Here is a 24,075-nt window from a genome sequence, read left to right as displayed (position 1 = left end):
GCCATTGCCACTGAGTTCTATAGAGACCTGCTTTCAGCGGAGCCAGCCACCATAGTTGTTTCTCGTACGCGTACGAACAGGTTCGTACGGTACGGTTCGTACGGTACGATACTGTACGAATTCGTACGATATCGTACGGTGTGAGGTTTTTTTTTCCCAAAAAAAATTTTTCCTTGGAAAAAAAAATCCAAATGCTAAAAAAAATATAGAAACCCTGCTTTACGAAGATCCCAAATGCTCGCAATACTTCGCAACTTTCGTGTCCACTCAGTATTCCATATGGGGTTGTTGAGAGACCTAAAAAATTTGGCGAGGTAGACTGGTAGTGTACACTTGATTGATAGGATGAGAGAATCTTGCTACATCACTTGGGGATCCCTGGTATAGGTAGGCTAGACAATTAGATTCTCAAGTTATGCACGAGGGAGAAGATTTGGACATGGCCATTTTGATCTAGAGAGGAGTCCCTAAACTTATCACCCTAGATGCACTCCTCGTATTTGTGCAAGGACGGTCCCTTAGTCATAAACGCTACACTGGGAGACCTTTGGTATTGCATTACCCATCCAGGTTCTTTTTTGGAGACAATCGGGAGATCCAACCGGGAGAGACACATATCCATGTTCTGGTTCCTCAAGCACTGTAGACTCCTCCCCTCCCAACCTTCCCTCACATTCAAGCTTGAAGCTCCATAGGTTGTAAGTGTAAAAAATAAAAACCGTATTTTATCGTACGGTATCCGAAAATTTCATATCGTACCAAAAATTCCCGTACGGTATCGTATTTTCGTACCGTGACAACCATGCCAGCCATTGAGGCTCGGGATGCTTGCAGACAAACTGTGTGGGCCCATGTGCAGAGAAGGGTCACAGATCGTATGCGCACAATTCTGGGTGAGCCTCTTTCAGAGGTTGAGCTTGCTGAGGCCTTGAGGGTCCTTCCGCGCCATAGTTGCCCTGGGGAGGACGGATTGACGCCTGCCTTTTTTATGCGCTATTGGGACCTTTTGGGGCCAGAACTCCGCAGGGGCTTATAGTATGTTTTGGACACTGGGGTGATGCCACAGAGCTTTTCAGAGGGCTTGATCTTTCTTATCCCCAAGGGGGAGGGAGTATCAGATGATATTCGGCATTGGAGACCTATTACGATCCTCAATACTGTCTACAAGGTCTTAGCAAAGGCCTTGAGTTTGAGGATCTAGCCCTTCCTGAGGGAGTTGATTCATGCTACCAAGACAGGATTCGTCAAGGAGCGCAGTATCCTTGACAACATTTTCACCTTCTGGGAGGCGACGGCCCGAGCTAGATTTCTCGGTGAGGACCTGGTCGTGATGCTTCTCGAATTTGAGAAGGCATACGATAGAGTCGATTTTGAGAAGGCATACGATAGAGTCGATTGGGGTTTCTTAGAGGGCACTATGCTTCGCCTGGGCTTTGAGCCAGTTTGGATTCGAGGAGTGGCGGCTCTATATTCCACACCACTTGGCGCAGCGGCCCCTTCTATACCCTACACGCGGGTTCCCCCCGCTGGCACTACAGGCCACCTGTTTGGCTTTTCCCCCCTCCTATTGTATGATATAGCCCCTCAGTTTTTTGTACTGATATTTGTATTTTTCTGCACCTAGGGAGAGTCTCCCTAGCTGCCTTGCTTGGATCTCTGCTCTGTTTTCTTATGAGCAGGAGAGGGTCTTTTGTAGCCCTACGGGCGGTTTTTTTTTATATAACTAATGAAAGGATCTTTTCTGGAAAAAAAAAAACATGCCAAACTCCCAATAAATGTCCTCAAGCTTCTTCCGACTGCCTTGGGTAAATCCCTAACATTCACCCTGGCTATTTACCACCTAAAACTAGGGATTAGCATGTCCACATGTTCTACATGTGGCATCCCCTCCTGCTAAGCTTAATGACAGGAATCCAGCTCATGTTGGATGACTAACATCATCCCTTTACTGCAAGTGGATTCCATCCTTGGCATCCTGCTTCCAAAACTTGAGGCATTCTTGACCACCTCGATCTTGTCTTGAAAACCTTCTATTGCAACCTTGGATTGCTCCAATCTCTAATGCCTTGTTCTGCATTGAGAAATGTGCACATGTTCTTCTTGTCCCCTCCTTGGGCTAAATCCTTGTATCTTTCTTGGGCTGAGAATTAGATCCCTTCTTGGAAACTTGCAGCCCCTTGTTCCTCCCCTCACCCTTGTACCCTAGCTCCCAAGCTCAGCATCTGGGAGAACCCACGATACCCACCTAGGGGCTCTAACCCCATGGTTCTCCTCATTCTGGCACCACCAGAATACATCATGTTGAAGAATCACTTGGCTGCGTTTTCTTGTCAAAGAACTATGCAAAAACACAAAGATGAACATAGAGAAGAGAGAGAGATGTTGTTGTAACAGTGTCTTCCGTATATATGTATGTACATAGATTCTAGCCACCAACATGGCCTCCAAAAGGAAACACTTAATTCTATGACTTGTCCCACAAACCTGGGATCAGATGATTACAAAAGGAAGTGATCTTGCCTATTCACAGGCTCCTATTGCAACAGTTAAGGGCCAGGTCCTTGGATACATAAAATGCAAAAATAGACAAAAAATTGTCAAACTGCCAATAAATGTCTTCAAGCTTCTCTGACTGCCTTGTTAGGCCAGTGACTGTCAGAATATGCAACGGAGATGAAGACAAAATCTGAGAACACGAGCAAGTGCAGAAAAAATACAACAATGGAGAGAGAAAGAAAGAAAGAAAGAAAGATATATTAACGTCTGCAAAAGGCCAAAATTGGCCTATGAGACAAACAAGTAGTACAATGATGTTCCTCCAGTCATCAAGAGGAAAATGTGGAGTGAGAATAAAATGTACAAGTATGACAACACGACCATAGGGGACTCAATGGTGGTGTACAAACGAGAGGGTGTGGATGGAGTACTAGAGCTACTAATGCATCTCTATATGCTGAAGGAGTGATACAATCACATCATTTTCCATCTCTTCGCATCTTTCCTCATTTATCCTCATCAGATCTCATCCACTCGCAACTACCCATATTCACATCTCATCACATCACATTCATTCACATCTTATCCATTCATACACATCTATCCCGATTTACATCACATTCATTCACATCACATATCATTCATTCACATTCCAATTCACATGACATCACATCTCATCCATTTACATCCCGATTCACATCACATTACATCTCATCCATTTATTCATATCGACATCACATCCTCTCACATGCACATGCACATCCACATCCATTCTTTCACATACACATCCACATCCATACATTCACATCCATTCTTCACATACACATCCACATCCATTCTTCCACATACACATCCACATCCATTCTTCCACATACACATCCAGGCAGTTGAGCTCATGGTTGCAGATGACTCTTTGGGAGGCAGTGAAACGAGACCCAAGCAGGGGTCACCCCTTCCTGGACTCACTTCTCCAATTAGCACTTTAATATACACTCTTAAAAGACAATAGCACAAGACAAAGTAGCAATAAAAAGTAATTAACAACTCTGAGCATAGATAGATGACACCACACTTAGGCCGGAACGGCCGGCCCCCCCCCCCAAGGATTGATATTATTACTTGGGAGAATTTGTTACAAGTACACGGGCCCAAGGCCAGATTTCCAATAAGCAATGCACGATGAAAAAAAACAAAGTATCAAACCCAAACATGTTTGTTGATGCCGAGTCTGCAGTCACCAAGGGCTGCCCCGTCCATAGCACCTTCCAGAGTCACACTCTGCGTGCAATCCACCCGTCCCTGGCACTACGGATCACGCCGTGCCAGTCCCAGCGATGGGGCACCCTCACGGAGTTGACTCGGTGAATGGAAGAGGAGTCCAGACATAGGAGAGCAGGAGAATTCCTCATTCTTCGCGATGAAAATCTTCTGGAGCCACCGTACAGCCAGTAGGAAGAGTGAAACAACCTGGGCCACTTGTAGGAAATGCGTATGTCCTAAATCCACGCGGATAACCCCACTGGTTTGACCTGCTGTACCTGCTGTACGACCAGAATCAGCAAATAATGATGGTACTGTACCTGCTGTACCTGCTGTACGACCAGAATCAGCAAATAATGATGGTACTGTACCTGCTGTACCTGCTGTACGACCAGAATCAGCAAATAATGATGGTACTGTACCTGTTGTACCTGCTGTACCTGCTGCACGACCAGAATCAGCAAATAATGATGGTACTGTACCTGCTGTACCTGCTGTACGACCAGAATCAGCAAATAATGATGGTACTGTACCTGCTGTACCTGCTGTACGACCAGAATCAGCAAATAATGATGGTACTGTACCTGTTGTACCTGCTATACGACCAGAATCAGCAAATAATGAGTGCTCCAGCCTGTTTTCTCTAAATCCCAGCAAGCAGTTGTGTTTTCTTTCTCCAAAATGCAAGGGAGAGGGCTGGAAGTGAGGCGCCTTCCTCCCATGCAAAGGATTGGGTGTGGTAGGTGGGGTAGGTGGCCAACCCCCACCCCACATGCTATAAAAGGGTGCCCAGGCCAAAAGAAGGTGCCCACACTTATAAAGTGTCCACCTACTTTTAATGAAGTATGAAACCTGTAAGTTATAAGACTTATAACTTAAAACTCTTATTAAAATAAGGATTTCCCACCTGTTCACACGCCACAAAACCTGTCAGAAGACAAGGCATTCCACGGCTCACGGGAGGGCGTCCCCGACCCCTGAGCTAGACACACATGTCAAGCATGCAAACGAAACCAGTTCACGCGAAAAACATTTCAAAGGCAGGCAAACATGAGTGCACAATGCAACATTGTTAAAGGATAATCTCCGTTCATGTACTTGCACAATACTTGACATTTCCGGGCACAAACAGGCCCACCGGAAAGTCAATTCCAGGTACACACACAGTGTACAATCCACCCGTCCCTGGCACTACGAATCACGCCGTGCCAGTCCTAGCGGTGGTAATCCAGAAACATATACCGTGTGCAATCCACCCGTCCCTGGCACTACGAATCACGCCGTGCCAGTCCTAGCGATGGAGCACCACTACGGAGTATGCTCATCCAGAGCCCAAAGCTCACACAAGAAGATAAGAGGACCATTAGATAGCTCAATGGTGACATCTCCCCGTCTTCTAAACAGTTGTCCGCAACTGAAAAGCTTCCAAATAGTCATGGAGAAGCTGCGGATAATCTTTGAAGTAGTCCTCATCAACCCACTTAGCATCAATGGGGAGATAGTTCTTGAACTTCACCAAATAGCGTCTTACAAGCTTGCCTGCAGATAGCTTACGCTCTTTATGAAACACAATCTGCTCTGGTTGCAAAATCTCTTCCAACTCATCCACTTCTGGTGGATCCTCAATGATAGGAAGACTTGGTTTTGGACCCACATACTTTCGTAAGAGGCTAACATGGAAAGCATTATGTATCTTCCAATGGGATGGCAATGCTAAACGAAAAGCAACTTCATTGATCTGCTCAATGACCTTGAAAGGCCCATAATACCTGGATGAGAGCTTGGGAAACATCCCCTCCTTACCAGATCTCTTACGGAGTCTAGCTTTTTCGAATTTCAGCAATACCCAATCATTTACCTTGACATCCAAATGCTTTCTATGCTTGTCTGCAGCCTTCTTATGCTTCTCTTGAGAACGGGCTATGGCTGTCCGTACCTGTGCAAAGGCAACATCCAAGTCCCTGACAAAGTCATCAGCAGCAAAAATCTCATCCTTAGTACGTAGGATGGGAGGCAATACCACTTTGCCATAAACTATCTCAAAGGGAGCCTTCCCAGTAGAAGCATGCAACGTGTTATTGTATGCAAACTCCACAAGTGGCAAATACTTTTCCCACAAAGTCTTTTGATCAGCCACATAGCATTTGAGAAGGTCCAATACGGCTGAATTTGCTGCTTCACTTTGACCATCGGTTTGAGGATGAAAAGCGGATGAAAAATTCAGCTTTGTGCCCATATTGTCAAAAAGTGCTCTCCAGAAGAGACTGGTAGTTCGAGGATCACGGTCACCCACAATAGATTTAGGCATACCATGATGCTTGAATACCTGTGATAAGAAAACTTTTGCCATATGATCTGCCTTGATCGTTTTCTTGACCGGCAAGAAATGAGCTTGCTTGCTAAACCGGTCAACGATAGTCCATATAGCATCATTACCTTGCTGAGTGCGAGGCAAATCCATGATGAAATCCATAGCTATACTCTCCCATGGCTGCAAGGGAATAGGCAATGGTAGAAGCAATCCAGGAGACTTCTGACGATCAAACTTGACCTTTTGGCAAATGAGGCAAGCACGTACATAAGCCTCAATGTCCTTCCTCATCCCTGGCCAAAAGAAGTAGCGTTCTTCCATATGAGTAGTAGGTAGAATACCTCTATGTCCTGCATACAGTGGAGCATGGCATTCTTCCAACACTTTTTGCCTCAAATCTGTGAGCACACAAAGGCAATTATCTTTAAGGAGATACCCATCTTTGATCACATATGATGCATGAGTATGACCAGCCACCAAATCAGCCCATAAATCTGAAAAATCAGCATCTATATGGTACTTATTTTGCATAGACGACAAGTCTCCATGAGAGGCAATTGAGATAGAAGCTACATACGGCCTTCGAGACAATGCATCGGCCACCACATTCTTCTTTCCCGGTGTATGCACAATCTGAAAATGAAACATAGAGAGGAAATTTGCCATCCGCATATGCTTCTCTGAGAGCTTAGTTTGTGTGAGAAAATACCGTAAGCTTTGGTTGTCGGTCTTCACCATAAACTCTGCACCCAGAAGATAGTGCTTCCAAATGGTCAATGCATGAATCACTGCCAATAGCTCCTTCTCATAGATCCCCAAAGAAAGCTCCGTATCACGCAAACAGCGGCTCTCAAATGCCACGGGGTGTCCTTCCTGGTTTAGGACAGCACCTAAACAATCTCCACATGCATCACATTCCACAAAGAATGGCTTGTGCAAGTCAGGAATGATCAACACGGGCCCAGATATGATTGCATCCTTTAGTGAATAGAAAGCTTTGCTTTCCAATGAAGTCCACTGAAAGGGGACTTTCTTCTTTGTCAACTGATGAAGAGGGGCAGCAATCAAAGCAAAATGCCATATGAACCGTCTATAGTATGAGCATAACCCAAGAAAACTACGAACCTCATGCACTGACTTGAGTTCAGGCCAATTCTTGATAGCCTCAATCTTGGCGGGATCCATTCGTATGCCATCTTGAGAAACAATATGCCCAAGATAATGAATTTCGGAGAGGAAGAACTCACTCTTCTTAGCATTGATGTGAAGTCTATGCTTTCGGAGTTCTTCAAAGACTATGGCCAAATGCTTTCTGTGCTCTTCTTCACTCTTGGAATAAACCAAGATGTCATCGAAGAAAACTCCAGTGAACGATCGATGATCTCTAAAAATCCTGTCTATCATACGGTTAAAAGTGGCAGGAGCATTTGTAAGACCGAAAGGCATAACAAGATACTCGTACAAACCAAATGCTGTCCTGAAAGCGGTCTTATGCACATCCTCTGGTACTACCCGTACTTGATGATATCCACTCTTCAAATCAATTCGGCTGAAATATGCCGAGCCATCCAATCTATCCAAAATATCATCAATGAGAGGAATAGGAAACCTATTCTTGATGGTTAGCTTATTTAGAGCCCGATAATCCACACACATACGATAAGAGAGATCCTTCTTCTGCACTAGAAGTACGGGAGAGCAATACGGTGAAGAGCTAGGGCGGATCAAACCTTTTTGCATGAGCTCATTGACTTGCTTCATGATCTCCTCCTGCTGTGATGCACTCACACGGTATGCCGGCCTATTTGGTGGAGAACTGCCAGGCACAAGGTCTATACGATGATCCTCCGGCCGTGGTGGTGGTAGCTCCCCTGGAAGTGAATCTGTAAAGCAATCTGCATATTGTTTCAAAAATTCCAGCCTATCACATGTGAGAGAATCAAGAGAATGATCAACATGGTCTACTCTATCACGAACAAAAATCATGTACGAGCAAAGACCCTTTCTCATGGCTTTATTTATTTGAATGTGGGATACAATAGGGATAGAATTCCCTTCCACACTGGCATCAATAACATGCTCTTTGCCCCTATGCATAAATGTGATCCGGTTGGTCTTGTAAGCCTTGCGAGGATCAAGACGGGAGTGCCAAGGCTTTCCAAGCAATACATCACACCCATTTAATGGTGCAATGAGGAAGTTCTCATGGTCCAAATATCCCTGAATATGCATGCGAAGCTTGCCAATAAGGGGTGTGACCTTGACTTTCTTGCCAACAAATGCACTTCCGGCCTCAATCTCCGGTCCCATGTCATCCACACTAATGCCCAATGCTGTAGCCATTTCCAATGATATGAAGTTGTCCGTGGCACAATCATCAAACATAAATAATGCGGGTTGATCTTTGAGCTGTCCCCATGCCTTGCATACCATCCTATCCAAAGCATCATGGGCTGTCCCCCCTTGTACATCGGGCACCATATGCACATTAACCTTGGTTTCCTTTGCATCCTCTTTGCCTGCTTTCTTTGGGCATTGCCGGACCATGTGATCTTTACTGCCACAAGAAAAGCACTTACCGTCACGTATATATTGCACCCTTTGTTCCGGAGTAAGTCCATAGTTAGGCCTTTTGTTGGGACGCTTCTTCTCTGAGGTACTTTCAGCTTTTGGAGCTCCCTTAACTTCATTGGAGTCCCTTTTAGGTGGCTGTCCACCCTTATGCAGATTTGGGACAGCCTTGTCCTTCCCCTTTTGAGCATGTCCATCTCTATAATTTTGCTTCAGCTTTTGCTCCAATTGTTCGGTGGCCAAAGCAGCTGAAATGAGCTGTTGTAGAGTGTGGTTTGGGTACAACTCCAAGCCCGATTGATAAACCGGTTGGAGTCCCGATTCAAACTTTCTCTTGCGTTCCTCATCATTTACCTGCATAATAGGGGAAACTTCCAAGAGTGTTTTCCAAAACTTGGATACATAAGCATGAACTGACTCACCTTCATTCTGCTTAACCCAATCCCACTTCTTGCGGATGTTCTTCTTGGCATTAGGGGGTAAGAATTGGACATAAAATCTAGTTTTGAATTCAGCCCAAGTGTCCACGGGAGTGCCTGAGAGCTTTTCGGCAAGCCACCAATGAGCGGCCGTGCCCTTCAAGAACATGCTGGCATGCCTCACCTTGGACTTTTCTGAAAAATCCTCATCACTAAAAGCAATGTCAAATTGGGAAACAAATGACATAACCTTGGAAGCATCAAACTCACCATGATATGTCTCGAACTTGACGGATTTGTCCCCGGCTTTGAATTCCTTTTGCTTATGAACATGATGCTCATAATCCCCATGCGTCCTCTTGATTCCACGTTCATGTGGATCAGCCCTGGCATCCATAGATGCTCCTGCATACTTAGGTGGCATACGTGGACGTGAACCATGTGCTGTACCTGCATGCATGTGTGTAGCCCCACCACTTTCTCTTGCAGCATAAGCATGATCCGGAGAGGATGTGGAGATGGGAGCATGAAGAAATGGCTCTTCATGGGAGAGTTCAACAGGTAAAGTAGTAGTACGGGGATGTCGGTGCTCTCTAAGCCCATGAGAAACCTGCAATGATGAAGAATGAGGCTTGTAACGATCATCTCTAGAAGTAATGTTACCTTCATAGGCATGGCTATGCCTCCCATATAAGGTAGAATCACGTCGGGATGTAATGGAAGGCTCCTCTTTGTGGACAGCAGATTTCAGCTTTGGAGAGGCTATCCCAGGCATGTCCACCAATGGAGATCTCTTTATAACAAGCTCCCCATCCTGGCCCTGCAATACATCACCCTTTTCCACTAAGAATGAAAGAGCTAGCTCACGAGGTTTCAGCCCTGATCCACGAGCCAAAGCTTCTAAGTCTTGAAAGACGGTTGCCTCCTTTTTCTTTGCATCTAGCACTTGTTGAATGTGTGGGTCCTCACGTAGGCTGGCCAATTCCATCTCCCTGGCATGGAGAAGTTCTCGCATACGCTGAATTTCAGCATTGATGGCACTTGGCTCTTGCTCTTGCTCCTGCATTTTCTCCTTGCCACGGGACGGCTGTCCCAACCATACATGATCACGGGCATAAGGCATCCGTCCACTTGCTTGAGTTCCACTGGAGTGCCCCTTTGAAATTGGCACTTCCTTGCTACTTGCTTGGCTAGCCATAATAAGAGTAAAGTCACTAATGGAGAGTGGTCAGGAAGCCTTTGGATCGTCTCCCAATGTAGAAAAAGGAAGATCCGTGCTCTGATACCACTGAAACGAGACCCAAGCAGGGGTCACCCCTTCCTGGACTCACTTCTCCAATTAGCACTTTAATATACACTCTTAAAAGACAATAGCACAAGACAAAGTAGCAATAAAAAGTAATTAACAACTCTGAGCATAGATAGATGACACCACACTGAGGCCGGAACGGCCGGCCCCCCCCCAAGGATTGATATTATTACTTGGGAGAATTTGTTACAAGTACACGGGCCCAAGGCCAGATTTCCAATAAGCAATGCACGATGAAAAAAAACAAAGTATCAAACCCAAACATGTTTGTTGATGCCGAGTCTGCAGTCACCAAGGGCTGCCCCGTCCATAGCACCTTCCAGAGTCACACTCTGCGTGCAATCCACCCGTCCCTGGCACTACGGATCACGCCGTGCCAGTCCCAGCGATGGGGCACCCTCACGGAGTTGACTCGGTGAATGGAAGAGGAGTCCAGACATAGGAGAGCAGGAGAATTCCTCATTCTTCGCGATGAAAATCTTCTGGAGCCACCGTACAGCCAGTAGGAAGAGTGAAACAACCTGGGCCACTTGTAGGAAATGCGTATGTCCTAAATCCACGCGGATAACCCCACTGGTTTGACCTGCTGTACCTGCTGTACGACCAGAATCAGCAAATAATGATGGTGCTGTACCTGCTGTACCTGCTGTACGACCAGAATCAGCAAATAATGATGGTACTGTACCTGCTGTACAACCAGAATCAGCAAATAATGATGGTACTGTACCTGCTGTACCTGCTGTACGACCAGAATCAGCAAATAATGATGGTACTGTACCTGCTGTACCTGCTGTACGACCAGAATCAGCAAATAATGATGGTACTGTACCTGTTGTACCTGCTATACGACCAGAATCAGCAAATAATGAGTGCTCCAGCCTGTTTTCTCTAAATCCCAGCAAGCAGTTGTGTTTTCTTTCTCCAAAATGCAAGGGAGAGGGCTGGAAGTGAGGCGCCTTCCTCCCATGCAAAGGATTGGGTGTGGTAGGTGGGGTAGGTGGCCAACCCCCACCCCACATGCTATAAAAGGGTGCCCAGGCCAAAAGAAGGTGCCCACACTTATAAAGTGTCCACCTACTTTTAATGAAGTATGAAACCTGTAAGTTATAAGACTTATAACTTAAAACTCTTATTAAAATAAGGATTTCCCACCTGTTCACACGCCACAAAACCTGTCAGAAGACAAGGCATTCCACGGCTCACGGGAGGGCGTCCCCGACCCCTGAGCTAGACACGCATGTCAAGCATGCAAACGAAACCAGTTCACGCGAAAAACATTTCAAAGGCAGGCAAACATGAGTGCACAATGCAACATTGTTAAAGGATAATCTCCGTTCATGTACTTGCACAATACTTGACATTTCCGGGCACAAATAGGCCCACCGGAAAGTCAATTCCAGGTACACACACAGTGTACAATCCACCCGTCCCTGGCACTACAAATCACGCCGTGCCAGTCCTAGCGGTGGTAATCCAGAAACATACACCGTGTGCAATCCACCCATCCCTGGCACTACGAATCACGCCGTGCCAGTCCTAGCGATGGAGCACCACTACGGAGTATGCTCATCCAGAGCCCAAAGCTCACACAAGAAGATAAGAGGACCATTAGATAGCTCAATGGTGACAGGCAGGATTGCGTATCTTGTGGTTTCTGCAGCATGTGAAGGATCATGGACTCTTTTACACAGGAGGGGGATTGATTGATGGAGTCCGACTCCACGGTTGGAGTGACTCAGTTTGGGGAGGAGATCCGGACACGAGGACATCTACTTCAGGCCCAGGAGCAGTTTTACGGAGTAGTAAGAGGCAGTCATCTTTTGCCTTGTTGGCGACAGAGGCAGAGTACCGGGCTGCTTGTGATACTGCTTGTGAGGTGGTGAGGTTGCAGAGGTTGCATTGCAGGATTGGGCTTCCACTGGAGGAACTCATGGTCATCCAGAGGCACTTTGTTCGTACACAGATCGTTGCTGATGACATCTTGCTAGAGTTCTGTTCCGACGGAGGACAGTACGGTGGACCTCTTCACGAAGTCGCTATCTCAGGATTTGCTCACGCGGCACCCCAGCTCCCTGTGGTTGGTTTCACAGCCAGAGCTGAGAGGGGGTGTTAGAAGTCATCTCCTGTCTTTCTGTAGACACCAGGGCCTTTGTTGTGGGTGTGCCCGCCCTTGTAGGTGTTTTCTCATTTTCCCTCACTCCCCGTATTTTTTTCCCATTTTTCCCTATTTTTTCTGTGGCTTGGGTGGCAACCCCTTGGTGGAAGGAGGACCTCTGAAACTGGCCGACTGCATCTGTACATGCTGTTGCTGGCTGTTTGTGTTGCTTCAGGTCCACGACCCCCCAGATGAGCTGGCCGACTGGTCCTCATGGCTGGTCGTGGAGGTTCAGGCTCTATCGGCTGCCCTACAGGGGGGCCATATAAAATGGCCCCCAGTCCATTGCCACATATTGTATCATTCCGGGATCTTCCTTGTGTATATAGAGCAAAGTTACATGCCTCTATCTCTCTCTCTCTCTCTTGTGCTGTTATTTTCTGCATTGCGTTTTGCTCGTGTTCCCAGATCTAGTCATCATCTCCGCTGCGCATTCTGACAGAAGCTTCCATGTCCAGTACCTCCATAGTCCACGTCCATGAGTCCTTCCCCCGCCCCATCCAGCTCCGGCTCCACCTCGGCAGGTTCCAACTTCCAATCAAAAAGGCCAAGGGGGGAGAGCTCTCTGGCAACAAGGCAAACCGCCATCGGTGCAAACATAAACAACCTCACATATGTGAAGGCGAAGATGAAAGCCGCGAATGACGAGATTGTGCACACATGTGCTCAAGGTCCCACAATGGCACAAGATGGTGAAGGCCATTGCGGAGGTGGGGCCATCTCATGGCGATTGGCATGGTATCACCTACCATGAGATGCGCACCACTGCACTTGATGACGAGATGCAAAGGATCAACAACGAACTCACACTCGTACGTGAACAATGGGAAAAGTATGGTTGCTCTATTCTCTCCGATGGATGGAGTGATCGAAAGAAGAGGAGTATCATAAATATCCTTGTTTCACGCGCTCTCGGCACGTACTTCTTATGCGCCGTGGATACCGGAAAGAACATTAAGCGACTTTATCTATCGTCATATCCGGCAAGCCATCATAGAGGTGAAATTTGAATGACGAGTCTATGTGCATTGTGATTTAAGTATTAACTCTTGAGTCTCTAGTATCTATGTTCAAGCTTCTAAAGAATGCCATGACTCATTCCATTTGTCATTGTGTTATATGTAGGTCGGGCACGAAAACATCATTCAAGTCATCACGGATAATGCATCCAATTGCCGCAAAATGGGACGCTTGGTAGAGGCAGAGTTCCCATCCATTGTACGGACTCCTTGTGCCTCCCATTGTCTAGACCTACTCATGGAGGATGTGGGAAAGCTAGAGTTTTATCATTGCGGTGACTCCATTGTATAGGGTTTTGCGCATGACTGACATGGAGGGCTCCACATTGGGGCTTCTCACCCACTTCATGCGAAAGGCCCTAGCCAAGATTCGTGCAACCACCGTGCTTGATGAGGAGGACCCTGACATTCCTATGGAGAGGATTAGGTAAACCTAGGTCCCATGGGCCATCTCGATTCTCCTTCTTGCTCTTTCTTTTTTCCCGTTTTCAAATCTCTTTCTTTTTACTTAATACTTAATACTTATTAACCTTAAAGTGGCCTTTTTGCATTCTAGGGATCCCACCGCTCCACGACTTGATTCGGTTGTGGCGCATGTAAAGAGGAGGTGGTGGTGGATGCATAGACCTATCCATGGTCTTGTGGCCTTGTTGCATCCCGCCTAGGAAGTATCAAGGCTCTTCACCAATGAGGATTACAGATCTACAGCCCCTACAGTCTGCGTTTCTGTCCAGCAGCAGCCCCTACAGTCTGCGTTTCAGTCCAGCATCAGTCCTACACCAGTAATCAGGTCTACAGCCCTGCGTTTGCAATTTTCCAACAGTTTCAGCCTAGATTCATCAGTATACATCAGTATCCAGCATTCAGTGCATCATCCAGGCATACACCAGTCATCTGGTAAAGGTATTCAATCATTCATAAGCATTTACAGCATTCTCACATAGTTTAGAACAATCCGCCGCCTTCTTTTCTCAGCCTCAGGTGTGCAGCCCTTCCTCATGCCCTTGGGAAGAGTGCATAGGCTCGAGATTAGTTCATCGAGGTGTTTCTACAGCCATGTAAAGTTCAGCCAGGCTTCCGATCCTCCGAGATCTTGTGTTTGGCTTATCTACAATCCACAGTCATTCTCTCTAAAGAAATAAAGCAAATACTATCTCGTTATCGGGATAGGGGGCCCTTCAGTGGGTAATTCGGGACCCAATCTGGTGTACAGTTCTCATATATCTCTCTCTCATCTCTTTAGAGTTTGAAGTATTAAAGTGGATTGCTAAACTCACGAAACTCAGGATACAGAAGACGGTGTGAGCATTTGTGTGACAGGATCTTCCAATACAAAGACTTCCGCTGCATATCACAGCACCCGCCGCGAGTTACAGGAAGCGACACCGAGCTGCCTTTCCGAAGGAGGCGACACAGATCTTCGACATCACTTGCTCTTGTTCATGCAGACTTATGTGGTCCTATGAGTACTGCGTCTTTGAGTGAGGCGTTGTACATGCTCGTGATGGTGGATGACTTCTCCAAATTTACTTGGGTTTTCTTTTAGAAGTCCAAGGATGAGGCTTTTCAGCACTTTTGTGATTGGAGAGTTGAGATGGAAAAACAGACCGGTTCTTCGGTCAAGGTTCTCAGGACTGACAGAGGGGGTGAGTTTACATCCCAGGAGTTTCAGCAATATTGCAAGGATCATGGCATTCGGAGACAGCTTACTACATTATATACTCCATCACAGAATGGAGTTGCAGAGAAGAAGAATAGAACTATCATGGAGATGGCCCGTGCTATGCTTGAGCATTCTTCTTTACCTCAACGTTTCTAGGCTGAGGCGGCTTCTGGTGCTGTCTATATTCAAAACAAGTCTCCTACTACTGCTCTTCCAGATAAAACTCCATATGAGGCTTTCCATGGTGAGAAGCCCTCTGTTGCTCATTTGCGGGTATTTGGTTGTTCGACGTATGTACATGTGCCTAAGAAGCATCACTCCAAGTTGGACTCGAAGTCTCGGCGCATGACTTTTCTCACATACAATTCTGTGTCCAAGGCATATCATTTGTATGATCAACAGGCCGACAAAGAAGTTGTGAGCCGTGATGTGGTGTTCGACGAGACTCTTGCATCTTCTGAGGGGGGTGGTGAGCTTCTTCTTCCTCCGCCTCCTCCTTCTCCTCCCCCTGCTTCTGTTCCACCTCCGACTGATTCTCATCTCAGATGATGATGATGACTCTGCTCCTCCTCTAGCAAGTTCGAGTAGATCGGTGCCTGGATGGTATTTTCAGCCAGTTCATGATTCAAGGTTAAAGAGCTTCCTTCTGCACCTCCGCCTGGTTCTCTCAGGCGATCTTCCAAAGTTTCAAGGAAACAAATTCCTCTATTATTCACGGTCTTTCTGATCCCACTTCTATGGACGAGGCTCTTACACATGAGCCTCGGCGTCGTGCTATGCAGGCAAAGCTGGATGCTATTGAACGGTATGGCACTTGGATTTTGGTGCCTAGGCCACAGCAGCGTAAGGTGCTTGGTGTGTGGTGGATCTTCAAAACGAAGTACCAAGTTGATGGTAGCTTGGACAAGCACAAGACGAGGTTGGTTGCCAAGGGCTATGCTCAGTGCCCTAGAGTCAACTTCGATGAGACCTTCGCTCCGACAGCCCGGATGACTACCATTCGAACCATTCTTGCTCTTGCAGAACATCATAGATGGCCTGTATTCTAGATGGACGTCAAGTCGGCTTTCCTGAATGGAGAGCTTACACAGGAAGTGTATGTTGATCAGCCCTCGGGATTTGAGGTTCAAGGCAAACAGGACCAGGTGTACCGGCTGAAGAAAGCTTTGTATGGTCTGAAGCAGGCTCCGCGAGCTTGGTACCAGCAGATTGATGAGTACTTTCAGAAGCTTCGCCTGCACCGTTCTCATGCAGATTCGAACCTTTATATCCTCCTCGAGAGGGAGTTAGTTGTTATCATTGTGTTCTATGTTGATGATCTCATCTTTACAGGTTCTTATTCTGTGAGGATCTGTTCAGTCATGGTTGCTTTGGAGACAGAGTTTGAGATGACATATCTTGGTCTTCTGCATTTTGAGATGACATATCTTGGTCTTCTGCATTATTTTCTTGGCTTTGAGATTTGGCAGACCCCTCAAGGTAATTTCTTCTCTCAACAGAAATACACACGGGAGATTCTTGACAAGTTTCAGATGACTGGATGTAGACCAGTATCTTCTCCTATCTTGATGCTTCTCCAGGGATTGATCAGGGACAGTATCGGGTTCTCGTCGGTTGTTTGGTATGGTTAACCTACTCCCGATTGGACATTTGTTTTGCAGTCAGCTTATTGAGTTCTTTCACATCCAAACCCCATCAGCAACATTGGCAGTGTGCTCTCAAGGTTCTTCGGTACTTGCGTGGTGCTTTGGACTTTGGCATCTTCTATGGCCAAGGGTGCACTCTTCTTGGATGGTCTCATTCAGATTGGGCTGGAGATCCAGATCCTCAGCATTCGACCACTGGTTGTGTTTTTTCACTTGGGTCAGGAGCCATTTCATGGAGTAGTAAAAAGCAGCCCACTGTGGCACTTTCCTCTACAGAGGCAGAGTATCAAGCAGTTTGTTATGCAGCATGCTGCATGTGAGGCGATTTGGTTGCAGAGATTATTGGGAGAACTTGGCTTTCCTCCTACCAGATCTACTCCTCTTTGGTGTGACAATCAGAGTTGCATCGCCATCACCAAGAACCCTGTGTTTCATGCTCTTACGAAACACATTGAGATTTAGTATCACTATGTTCGTGAACGGGTTCTTGCTGGAGATTTGTGTTTGGAGTATTGTCCTTCAGCAGAGAATGTAGCAGATTTGTTCACCACGTCGGTTTCTCAGGCTTCCTTGGCTCCCCATCTTCGACTTCTCGGGTTTGTTCAGCATCTGGTGCTGAGAGGGGATGTTAGCATATTCATCCCATATTCTGCCCATGTATTGTGTCCACATTTGATCCCTTTTATGGCCCTTGGTTGTGGGCTGGCCACCCCTATTTTCACCCTATTTTCTTGGTATTTTTCCCAGGTCGGTGATGTTTCTTCAGTTGGCCAGCTCCTATTTGTCCAGTCGGCCAATTCTTTTGTTCCAGTCGGCTAGCCTTCATAACCTATATATAGGTGGGCTAGCCTGTTCACTTTTCAGTAGTTTGGTCATCTTTTGTATCCCTCACTTATGAGACCTTTTATGTCTCTTGCTCGGGATTGCTTTCATTGCATTATATTCAACTTATTAGCTTCATATCTCTCTCTCTCTCTTGCACATCTCAGATCAGCACACTCTAGTGCTCATCTTGCTTCCGCTTTGTGCACTCTTTCAATCTGTTCAAAACATATGTAGCACACATGATTGCCTCCATCCAAAATTTAAGAGGCAAACCCTTGCCCTTGACCATACATCTAGCCATCTTCATCAAGGACCTATTCCTCCTTTCTGCAACACCATTAAGTTGTGATGTGTGGCATGGTACACGAGTGCTTAATGCCTTTTTCAGCCAAGTATGCTTTGAAAGCATTAGACATATACTCCCCACTCGAGCTGTACAAGGGTTTGCACTTTGCAACCTATTTCATTTTCAACCCTTGCAACATAATGCTAAAAGCATATAAAAACCTCCGATTTTTCTTTCAAAGGGTATACCCAAGCAAATCTAGAGTAATCATCTATAAATATTACAAAATACATATGCTTCCCAAGTGACAGTGTCCTCATAGGACCACATACATCACTATGTATGAACTGTAATTTCCGATCGGCTCTCACCGAACCATCCTTTGGGAGAGCAATACAATGCATTTTGCCAAAAATGCATCCCTCACATACATGTCTGGGAGATAGTTCAACATGTAGCATGTCATGAACCATTTGTTGCTTTTGCAAGAGCATCAGACTGCCATAATTCACATGCCCAAACATGGCATGCCACAACTCCGCCTCTTCCATAAAGCCCCACAAAGAGTAATTACTCCCATCAACCTTGTCTTCCTATGCCAATAGACCAAATACATCTCCAGCATTTTATGCCATTTCTAACTACAAATGCGCGGGCAACAAAGCATAGAATTTTTCAAATGCTTTTTGTCAACTTTCCCTTGGGAAATGCAACACACTACAAACTACCTTGTAACAATCACCCGTAGAAATGTCGTGCAGGGACAAAAATTTACAACTAAAAGCAAAATTGACGAGAAATTTTGTTACCTTGAAGGTTGAATGCCCAATTTGTGCTGTAATTGCAAAAAGGCCCAAATTTCGAGATTTGCAGGTGTTGCAGGTACAAATGCAAGTAGGTACTGACGGTACGAACATTACGGACTGCAAGTACGACGACTATACAAGCATTGTGCGAGGATATATGAATAGGTTATGCAAGGATGTACAATCGAGTACACGCGTAAGGATAGGTGCGAGGTAGCGTGAGGATGTATGGTTGCATACGAGGTGGTGCAACTGTATGGACAGCCCCCCAAAAAAAAAAGGATAACACTCGAGGCAGAATCAACCTGAGGCTCTGATACCACTGTGGGGTTATAACAAACCTAATGTTCAACAGAAAGACACAAAAAAACAGCAAGAACATAGAGTAGGGAGCAATAGAGAGCTTGGAAGTGTGGATATACTAGAATGAAGCGATAAGATGTGTACAACCATAAGTACCCTAAATACAAACCCCAAATGTAAAATTATAGGTGTCTGGACACACCAAATGTCCAAGGGAAAAAGGAAGCCCCCGTTCACATGGTCACTACCATATATGTATAATCCTACATTATCATGAAGCATGTACAATGATGAACTAGAGATACTCAATGGTAGCACAAGTCTTGGGCTTTTAATTATTGATCAATGAATGAATATGACTAAGGGCCTAGACTCCTATTTATAGTATCTAATATTGGTAAGTTGGCCACCAACCCTGATAATAATGTCCAACTAAGTGTGTTCACTTGGCTGCTCATTGGGCACCTGGACGATATTACAATGAACTAACATAATAGCCCTTACAAATACACGAATCCTCCCTTGACCTCTAAGCTAGCCAATGGGTAGAAGCATGTCCACGTCACACCTCGGAAGAGTGCATGTGGAATCCCTCCTACTTAACTTGGAGCACGAGTGCACATGATGCACCTTTGCTCTACGCTACCGACCTGACTATGGGCTCAACCTCCAAATGATGTCTCCGCCACTACCTCCTCGATCACTAGGAGCACTGAAACTGGTCCCTTTGCCTTTGGATGCTTTATTGGCATGGTAGCTCCACGGAAACCTTGGGAACTACTGAAATACTCATCGCAACCTCCTCCTCCATGGATTCAAAGAGAAGTGCTTGAACCTCAAGTGTTGCCACCTCGATGATGAATGTGATGACCTCACAGATGATACCGCGGAGACCAATTCCGGAACTAACGGTGGCTCTGCACAACTGGACTTGTATGCTCCTTGTTCAACCTTGAAAAGCTGCCCTTGGTCTTCAATTGCGGCACTCTTGTCCAATTCCTTTGAGGCTTTGACTTCACCATAGCTACTTCTACTTTTGTAGTTGATGTCATGAATGCAGCCATCATGGCTAGTAATTCCTCTATCGCTTTCAAACATATGACTCGGTGTCCTTCTCGGAGTATTTCATTCATCTATCTATGTCTTCAATTGCTTTTATATGAAACTCTTTGCACTCCTCAACTTCCCATTGGGACCTTGGCCCAATAAGACTCCATGAATTGATCTTGACCTTCTTGGCAATACCTAAACTTGCCCTAGGCTAGAAAAACACCTATACGTACAGATAGATCTAGACAAGCACATGTAGTTGCGAGAATGAAAAACAAACACACCCTTTTTGGTCAAGGACTTGGCGAAGGTTTCATTCATTCTTTTTTTTTTAACCCGAGAAAGAGATCCTTCTATTAGTTACCAAGCAAAACAACCATAATGGCTAAGTACAAACTTGGCTCCACATGGGGAAGCAACTAAGTCTGTTCACACTAACTTTGTCCACACTTGCCTGCTCATTGGGGACGCCTCGATAATATTACAATGATTTCGTACAACAGCCCTTACAAACACATGAATCCGGCCATGCACTCGACCTCTAAGCTAGCCAATGGGTAGAAGCATGGCCTCGAAAGAGTCTGCATGTGGCAAGGGGCAAGGATGGGCTCACAACCAAGAGATGGAAGAGGCGGAAGGGTGCGCGAGGAGGGAGGCAGAGAGGTGCGTGAAGGAGCGACAGCGAGGTACCAATGAGGAGGGGCGCGTGAAGGAGGATGAAGGAGGAGCGGGAGTATTAAGGCCGTAGGGGGAGAGGGGGGTGCAGTAAGGGAGGCGGAGAGTAGCATGTAGGAGGAAGGAGACAACGGGGAGGTTGACAATGGCAAGGGACAGTGGGTGCACGCAAGAAGAGGGAGGCGTAGAGTAGCGCGAGAGAGGATGGAAGCAAAGGGAAGGAGGGCGATGGTGAGGGAGGGCAAGTGGGCACATGAGGGGAGCGCTAGCTCGCTAGGATTTTTTACTTTTGGGTCATCTACCTGCCTTGGAGAGAGGACAATGAGTCTCTTTTAGAGAGCTTTGTTTGATAATATAGTCTATAAAATAGAAAATTCTGCCATACTTGATATGCTGAACTTTTATGTGGTTGAGCAAAAATCAGCTTGGAAGAAGTACTTGCTGGTTGTGGAGTTTGTTTACAATAGCAAGGGTCAAGGCATCTTTTGAGATTATCTATGGTTGTGTGGTATTACCACCCATCCTTTGGACTAAGGATGAGATTTTTGCAGCATATGAATACATAAGGGATCTTGATACTGAATTTCCACAAGTGTGGACACCCGTAAAGAGGTCTCAAGAAAGCACAAGAAAGCTGCAAATAAGCATCGTAGATACTAGACATATGAATATCACGTATTGCTGAAATTTGTGAAAGCTACGCTTTGCAAGCGGTCAAAAAAGGAAGGAATGTATTTAAAGCTTTCCAATCAGTATTATGGGCCCTTGGGATCTTAAAGAAGATCAATGAAGTCAATTTCATGCTTGCATTGTTGATTCACTAGAAAATTTATAATGCTTTTCATGTTAGCCTCTAGAAAAGGTATGTGGGAATTGAACCTGTTTTTGAAGATCCACCAAAAGCAGATCCGATTGAGGAAGTACTACAACCTAAGCACATTGTATTTCATAGAGAGCGGAGACTTGTTCATGGCAAAGCCTAGAGGCGCTCCCTTCTTATTTTTACAAAGTTATCAGACCATTAATGCAAAATGGTTGGATGAGGAATATTTCAAGGAGTAATAGCACTTCTTGAAGCATAGTTGAAGGCTTTTCACGTAAGATCAATTGTTGAAAAGCCAGAGGGGGTGTCAGCAAATTGCTAACTATTCGTGCGAGTATTCATCAAGCTAGTTGATTATGCATGATTTATGACTGATACTCATTTGGTCAGACTCAAGGAGGGCTTTCACACCCAAGGAGCTGGATAACATGTGTACAATGCTTGAAAGGCTGGAAATTATCCAAGCTACAATTGCATTATGCATTAGCATGTTGCTTGCCATAAGCTTTGAACGCATGAAACTGTTTTCCAGCGTGGATATTGCTTGGATTTAATGCCTGACAATGTCCATGGGGTCAGGGATGCCTAGGAATTCCGTGGATATGTGTGTGCATAATCTTGTTTGGACCTCACATAGTGTATTGTGATCAAATTGTCATCAAGTTATGTTGCAGCAGACAATCTACCTAGACAAATTGACCAAGTGAACTGTTGAATTTTTTATGCAACAAACCTTTAGAAGTAGAAGATTAGATTACTGTTTTGAGAAGCCATAAATTTTTGGTGCAAAATGATACAGAAGGTTTCAGGTTTTAAATAATTCACGCAACCAATCTACTAGTTTACCAATTGATTTCTGAGCAAACTGACACGGAAGGTTTTGGATTTCAGAAGATTAACACTAATAATCTACCAGATTACAGTTCTGAGAAGCCATTAATCTCTGATGCAAAATCATGTAGGAACAGGGGTAGGGGGAGGTTACCTTGTTGAGGTGAAGTCAAGCGCTGGTCCCCACTGTTTGTCAAGCCCGCCATAGCTCCACAATGGTATAGAATTTTTCTATGCTCTTTAGGGTTAAACAGAAGCTTTTTTCTATGCTCTTTAGGGTTAAACAGAAGCTTTCTCAGCAGTGTAGATATGAAAATGCGAGCGCGCGCGGGCGCAGAGAGAGAGAGAGAGAGAGAAGGGGGGGCGACCTACACGTATGAGGTGTCTGCGCAGTCAAACAACAAAAACCAGAGAGCATTGGCACGTGCGACTTGGGGTTTCTCGTGATCCGCCAACATATTTTGTTTTTATTTTTTTTAGTTCATCGTAACTCTTAGAAAAATAGGGTTGCAAAAGAAAATCACTATTTTAAAAATAATTTTTCTAGAAATAGGGTTGCAAAAGAAGGTCACTATTTTTAAATAATTTTAAACTTAAATATACATATTTAGTTAATTTTTTTATGGTCAAACTAGTTTATGGCCTTCAAATTGAAGCCTGAGGGTAGGCCTTCTAATTTAAGCCTTTGGTTCATGGGTCCCATCTTGCCCCTTCCATTGAAGGGGTTCGTTGAGATGTGACCTCAAGGCTCACGTTGTAATGATGAGCATTTGAAAGATAGTATAGTTTTATATATATGCTCCTTGCATTTCCCATTAGTTTATTGATGATAAATAATGTAAGCATATGGTTTCTACAATTGCATAATACCATGAAAATCTGTATGATAGTATCAAGGTGTTAGATTCAAATGGCCTTAACATTGGCTATAGCCCACTGGTAGCGCCCATAACTCCTAAAGAGGAGGCATTGGGTTCGAATCTGCCCACTCCCGATGTGACACATCTAATTTCGTCACCTAATCTGCACAATTTTAAAAAACCACTACTAGCACAACCTGACACTTAGTGTGTATTTTCCCATTTGAATTGAGAAACCCTCGCAATAGTAAAGATCAGCAACCTTTGAGCATTGTCTATATTTTATATCGTTTTTTTTCAAGCACTCTCAACACCTAGTATTAGGCATTTCAACCATCCTTTAATGAACAAGTATTAGATTTTCTAGTCATAATGTTAATTATAATATACATTTTCATAATATTATTTATAATATGCAAATCACATCCCTTTTCCTTCTAAATGCCAATCACAAGTCTGACACCTACAAGCAACTATATCAATTGTGAGCATGCATACATGACCAATTAAAAGAGAATAATATCGATGGTTCAATTCCAAATGAGAGAGAGAGAGTGTGTGTGTGTGCATGTGCATGTGTGTGTGCATGCATCCATTCAAATTTCTGTGCATGTGTGTGTGCACGCGTGCATGTGTGCGTGCATGCGCACGTGTGTGTGTGTGTGTGTTCACAAAAAAAATGTGTGTGTGTGTGTGCACGCACAATCATTTATGTGGTTTATGGTAGAAGTTGTTGACACTATCATTAATTTGTTTCTATCTATGCT

General features: G+C 45.1%; 1 protein-coding gene across 6 annotated transcripts in view; it reads right to left on the bottom strand.

Annotated features, from left to right (window-relative positions):
* LOC147604177 (calmodulin-binding transcription activator 3-like) overlaps positions 1-22,908 on the bottom strand; it is a 162,936-nt gene extending 140,028 nt beyond the window's left edge. For 2 of the 6 annotated variants that reach the window (XM_086795559.1, XM_086795558.1), the window contains exon 1: positions 22,603-22,902. In XM_086795559.1, coding sequence (XP_086651685.1) covers positions 22,603-22,654 — 52 coding nt within the window. In that variant the 5' untranslated portion in view covers positions 22,655-22,902. Of the gene's footprint in view, positions 1-22,602 lie in introns of all 6 variants that reach the window. The other 4 variants (XM_086795554.1, XM_086795556.1, XM_086795557.1 and 1 more) reach the window with 3 other exon arrangements.
* Between the last annotated feature and the right edge of the window lie 1,167 nt (positions 22,909-24,075).

Source organism: Cibotium barometz, chromosome 62 (assembly GCF_041138505.1).
Source record: "Cibotium barometz isolate CiBa-2024 chromosome 62, ASM4113850v1, whole genome shotgun sequence".
In the NCBI taxonomy this organism is placed as follows: domain Eukaryota; kingdom Viridiplantae; phylum Streptophyta; class Polypodiopsida; order Cyatheales; family Cibotiaceae; genus Cibotium; species Cibotium barometz.
This window is presented reverse-complemented; position numbering and strand designations above follow the sequence as displayed.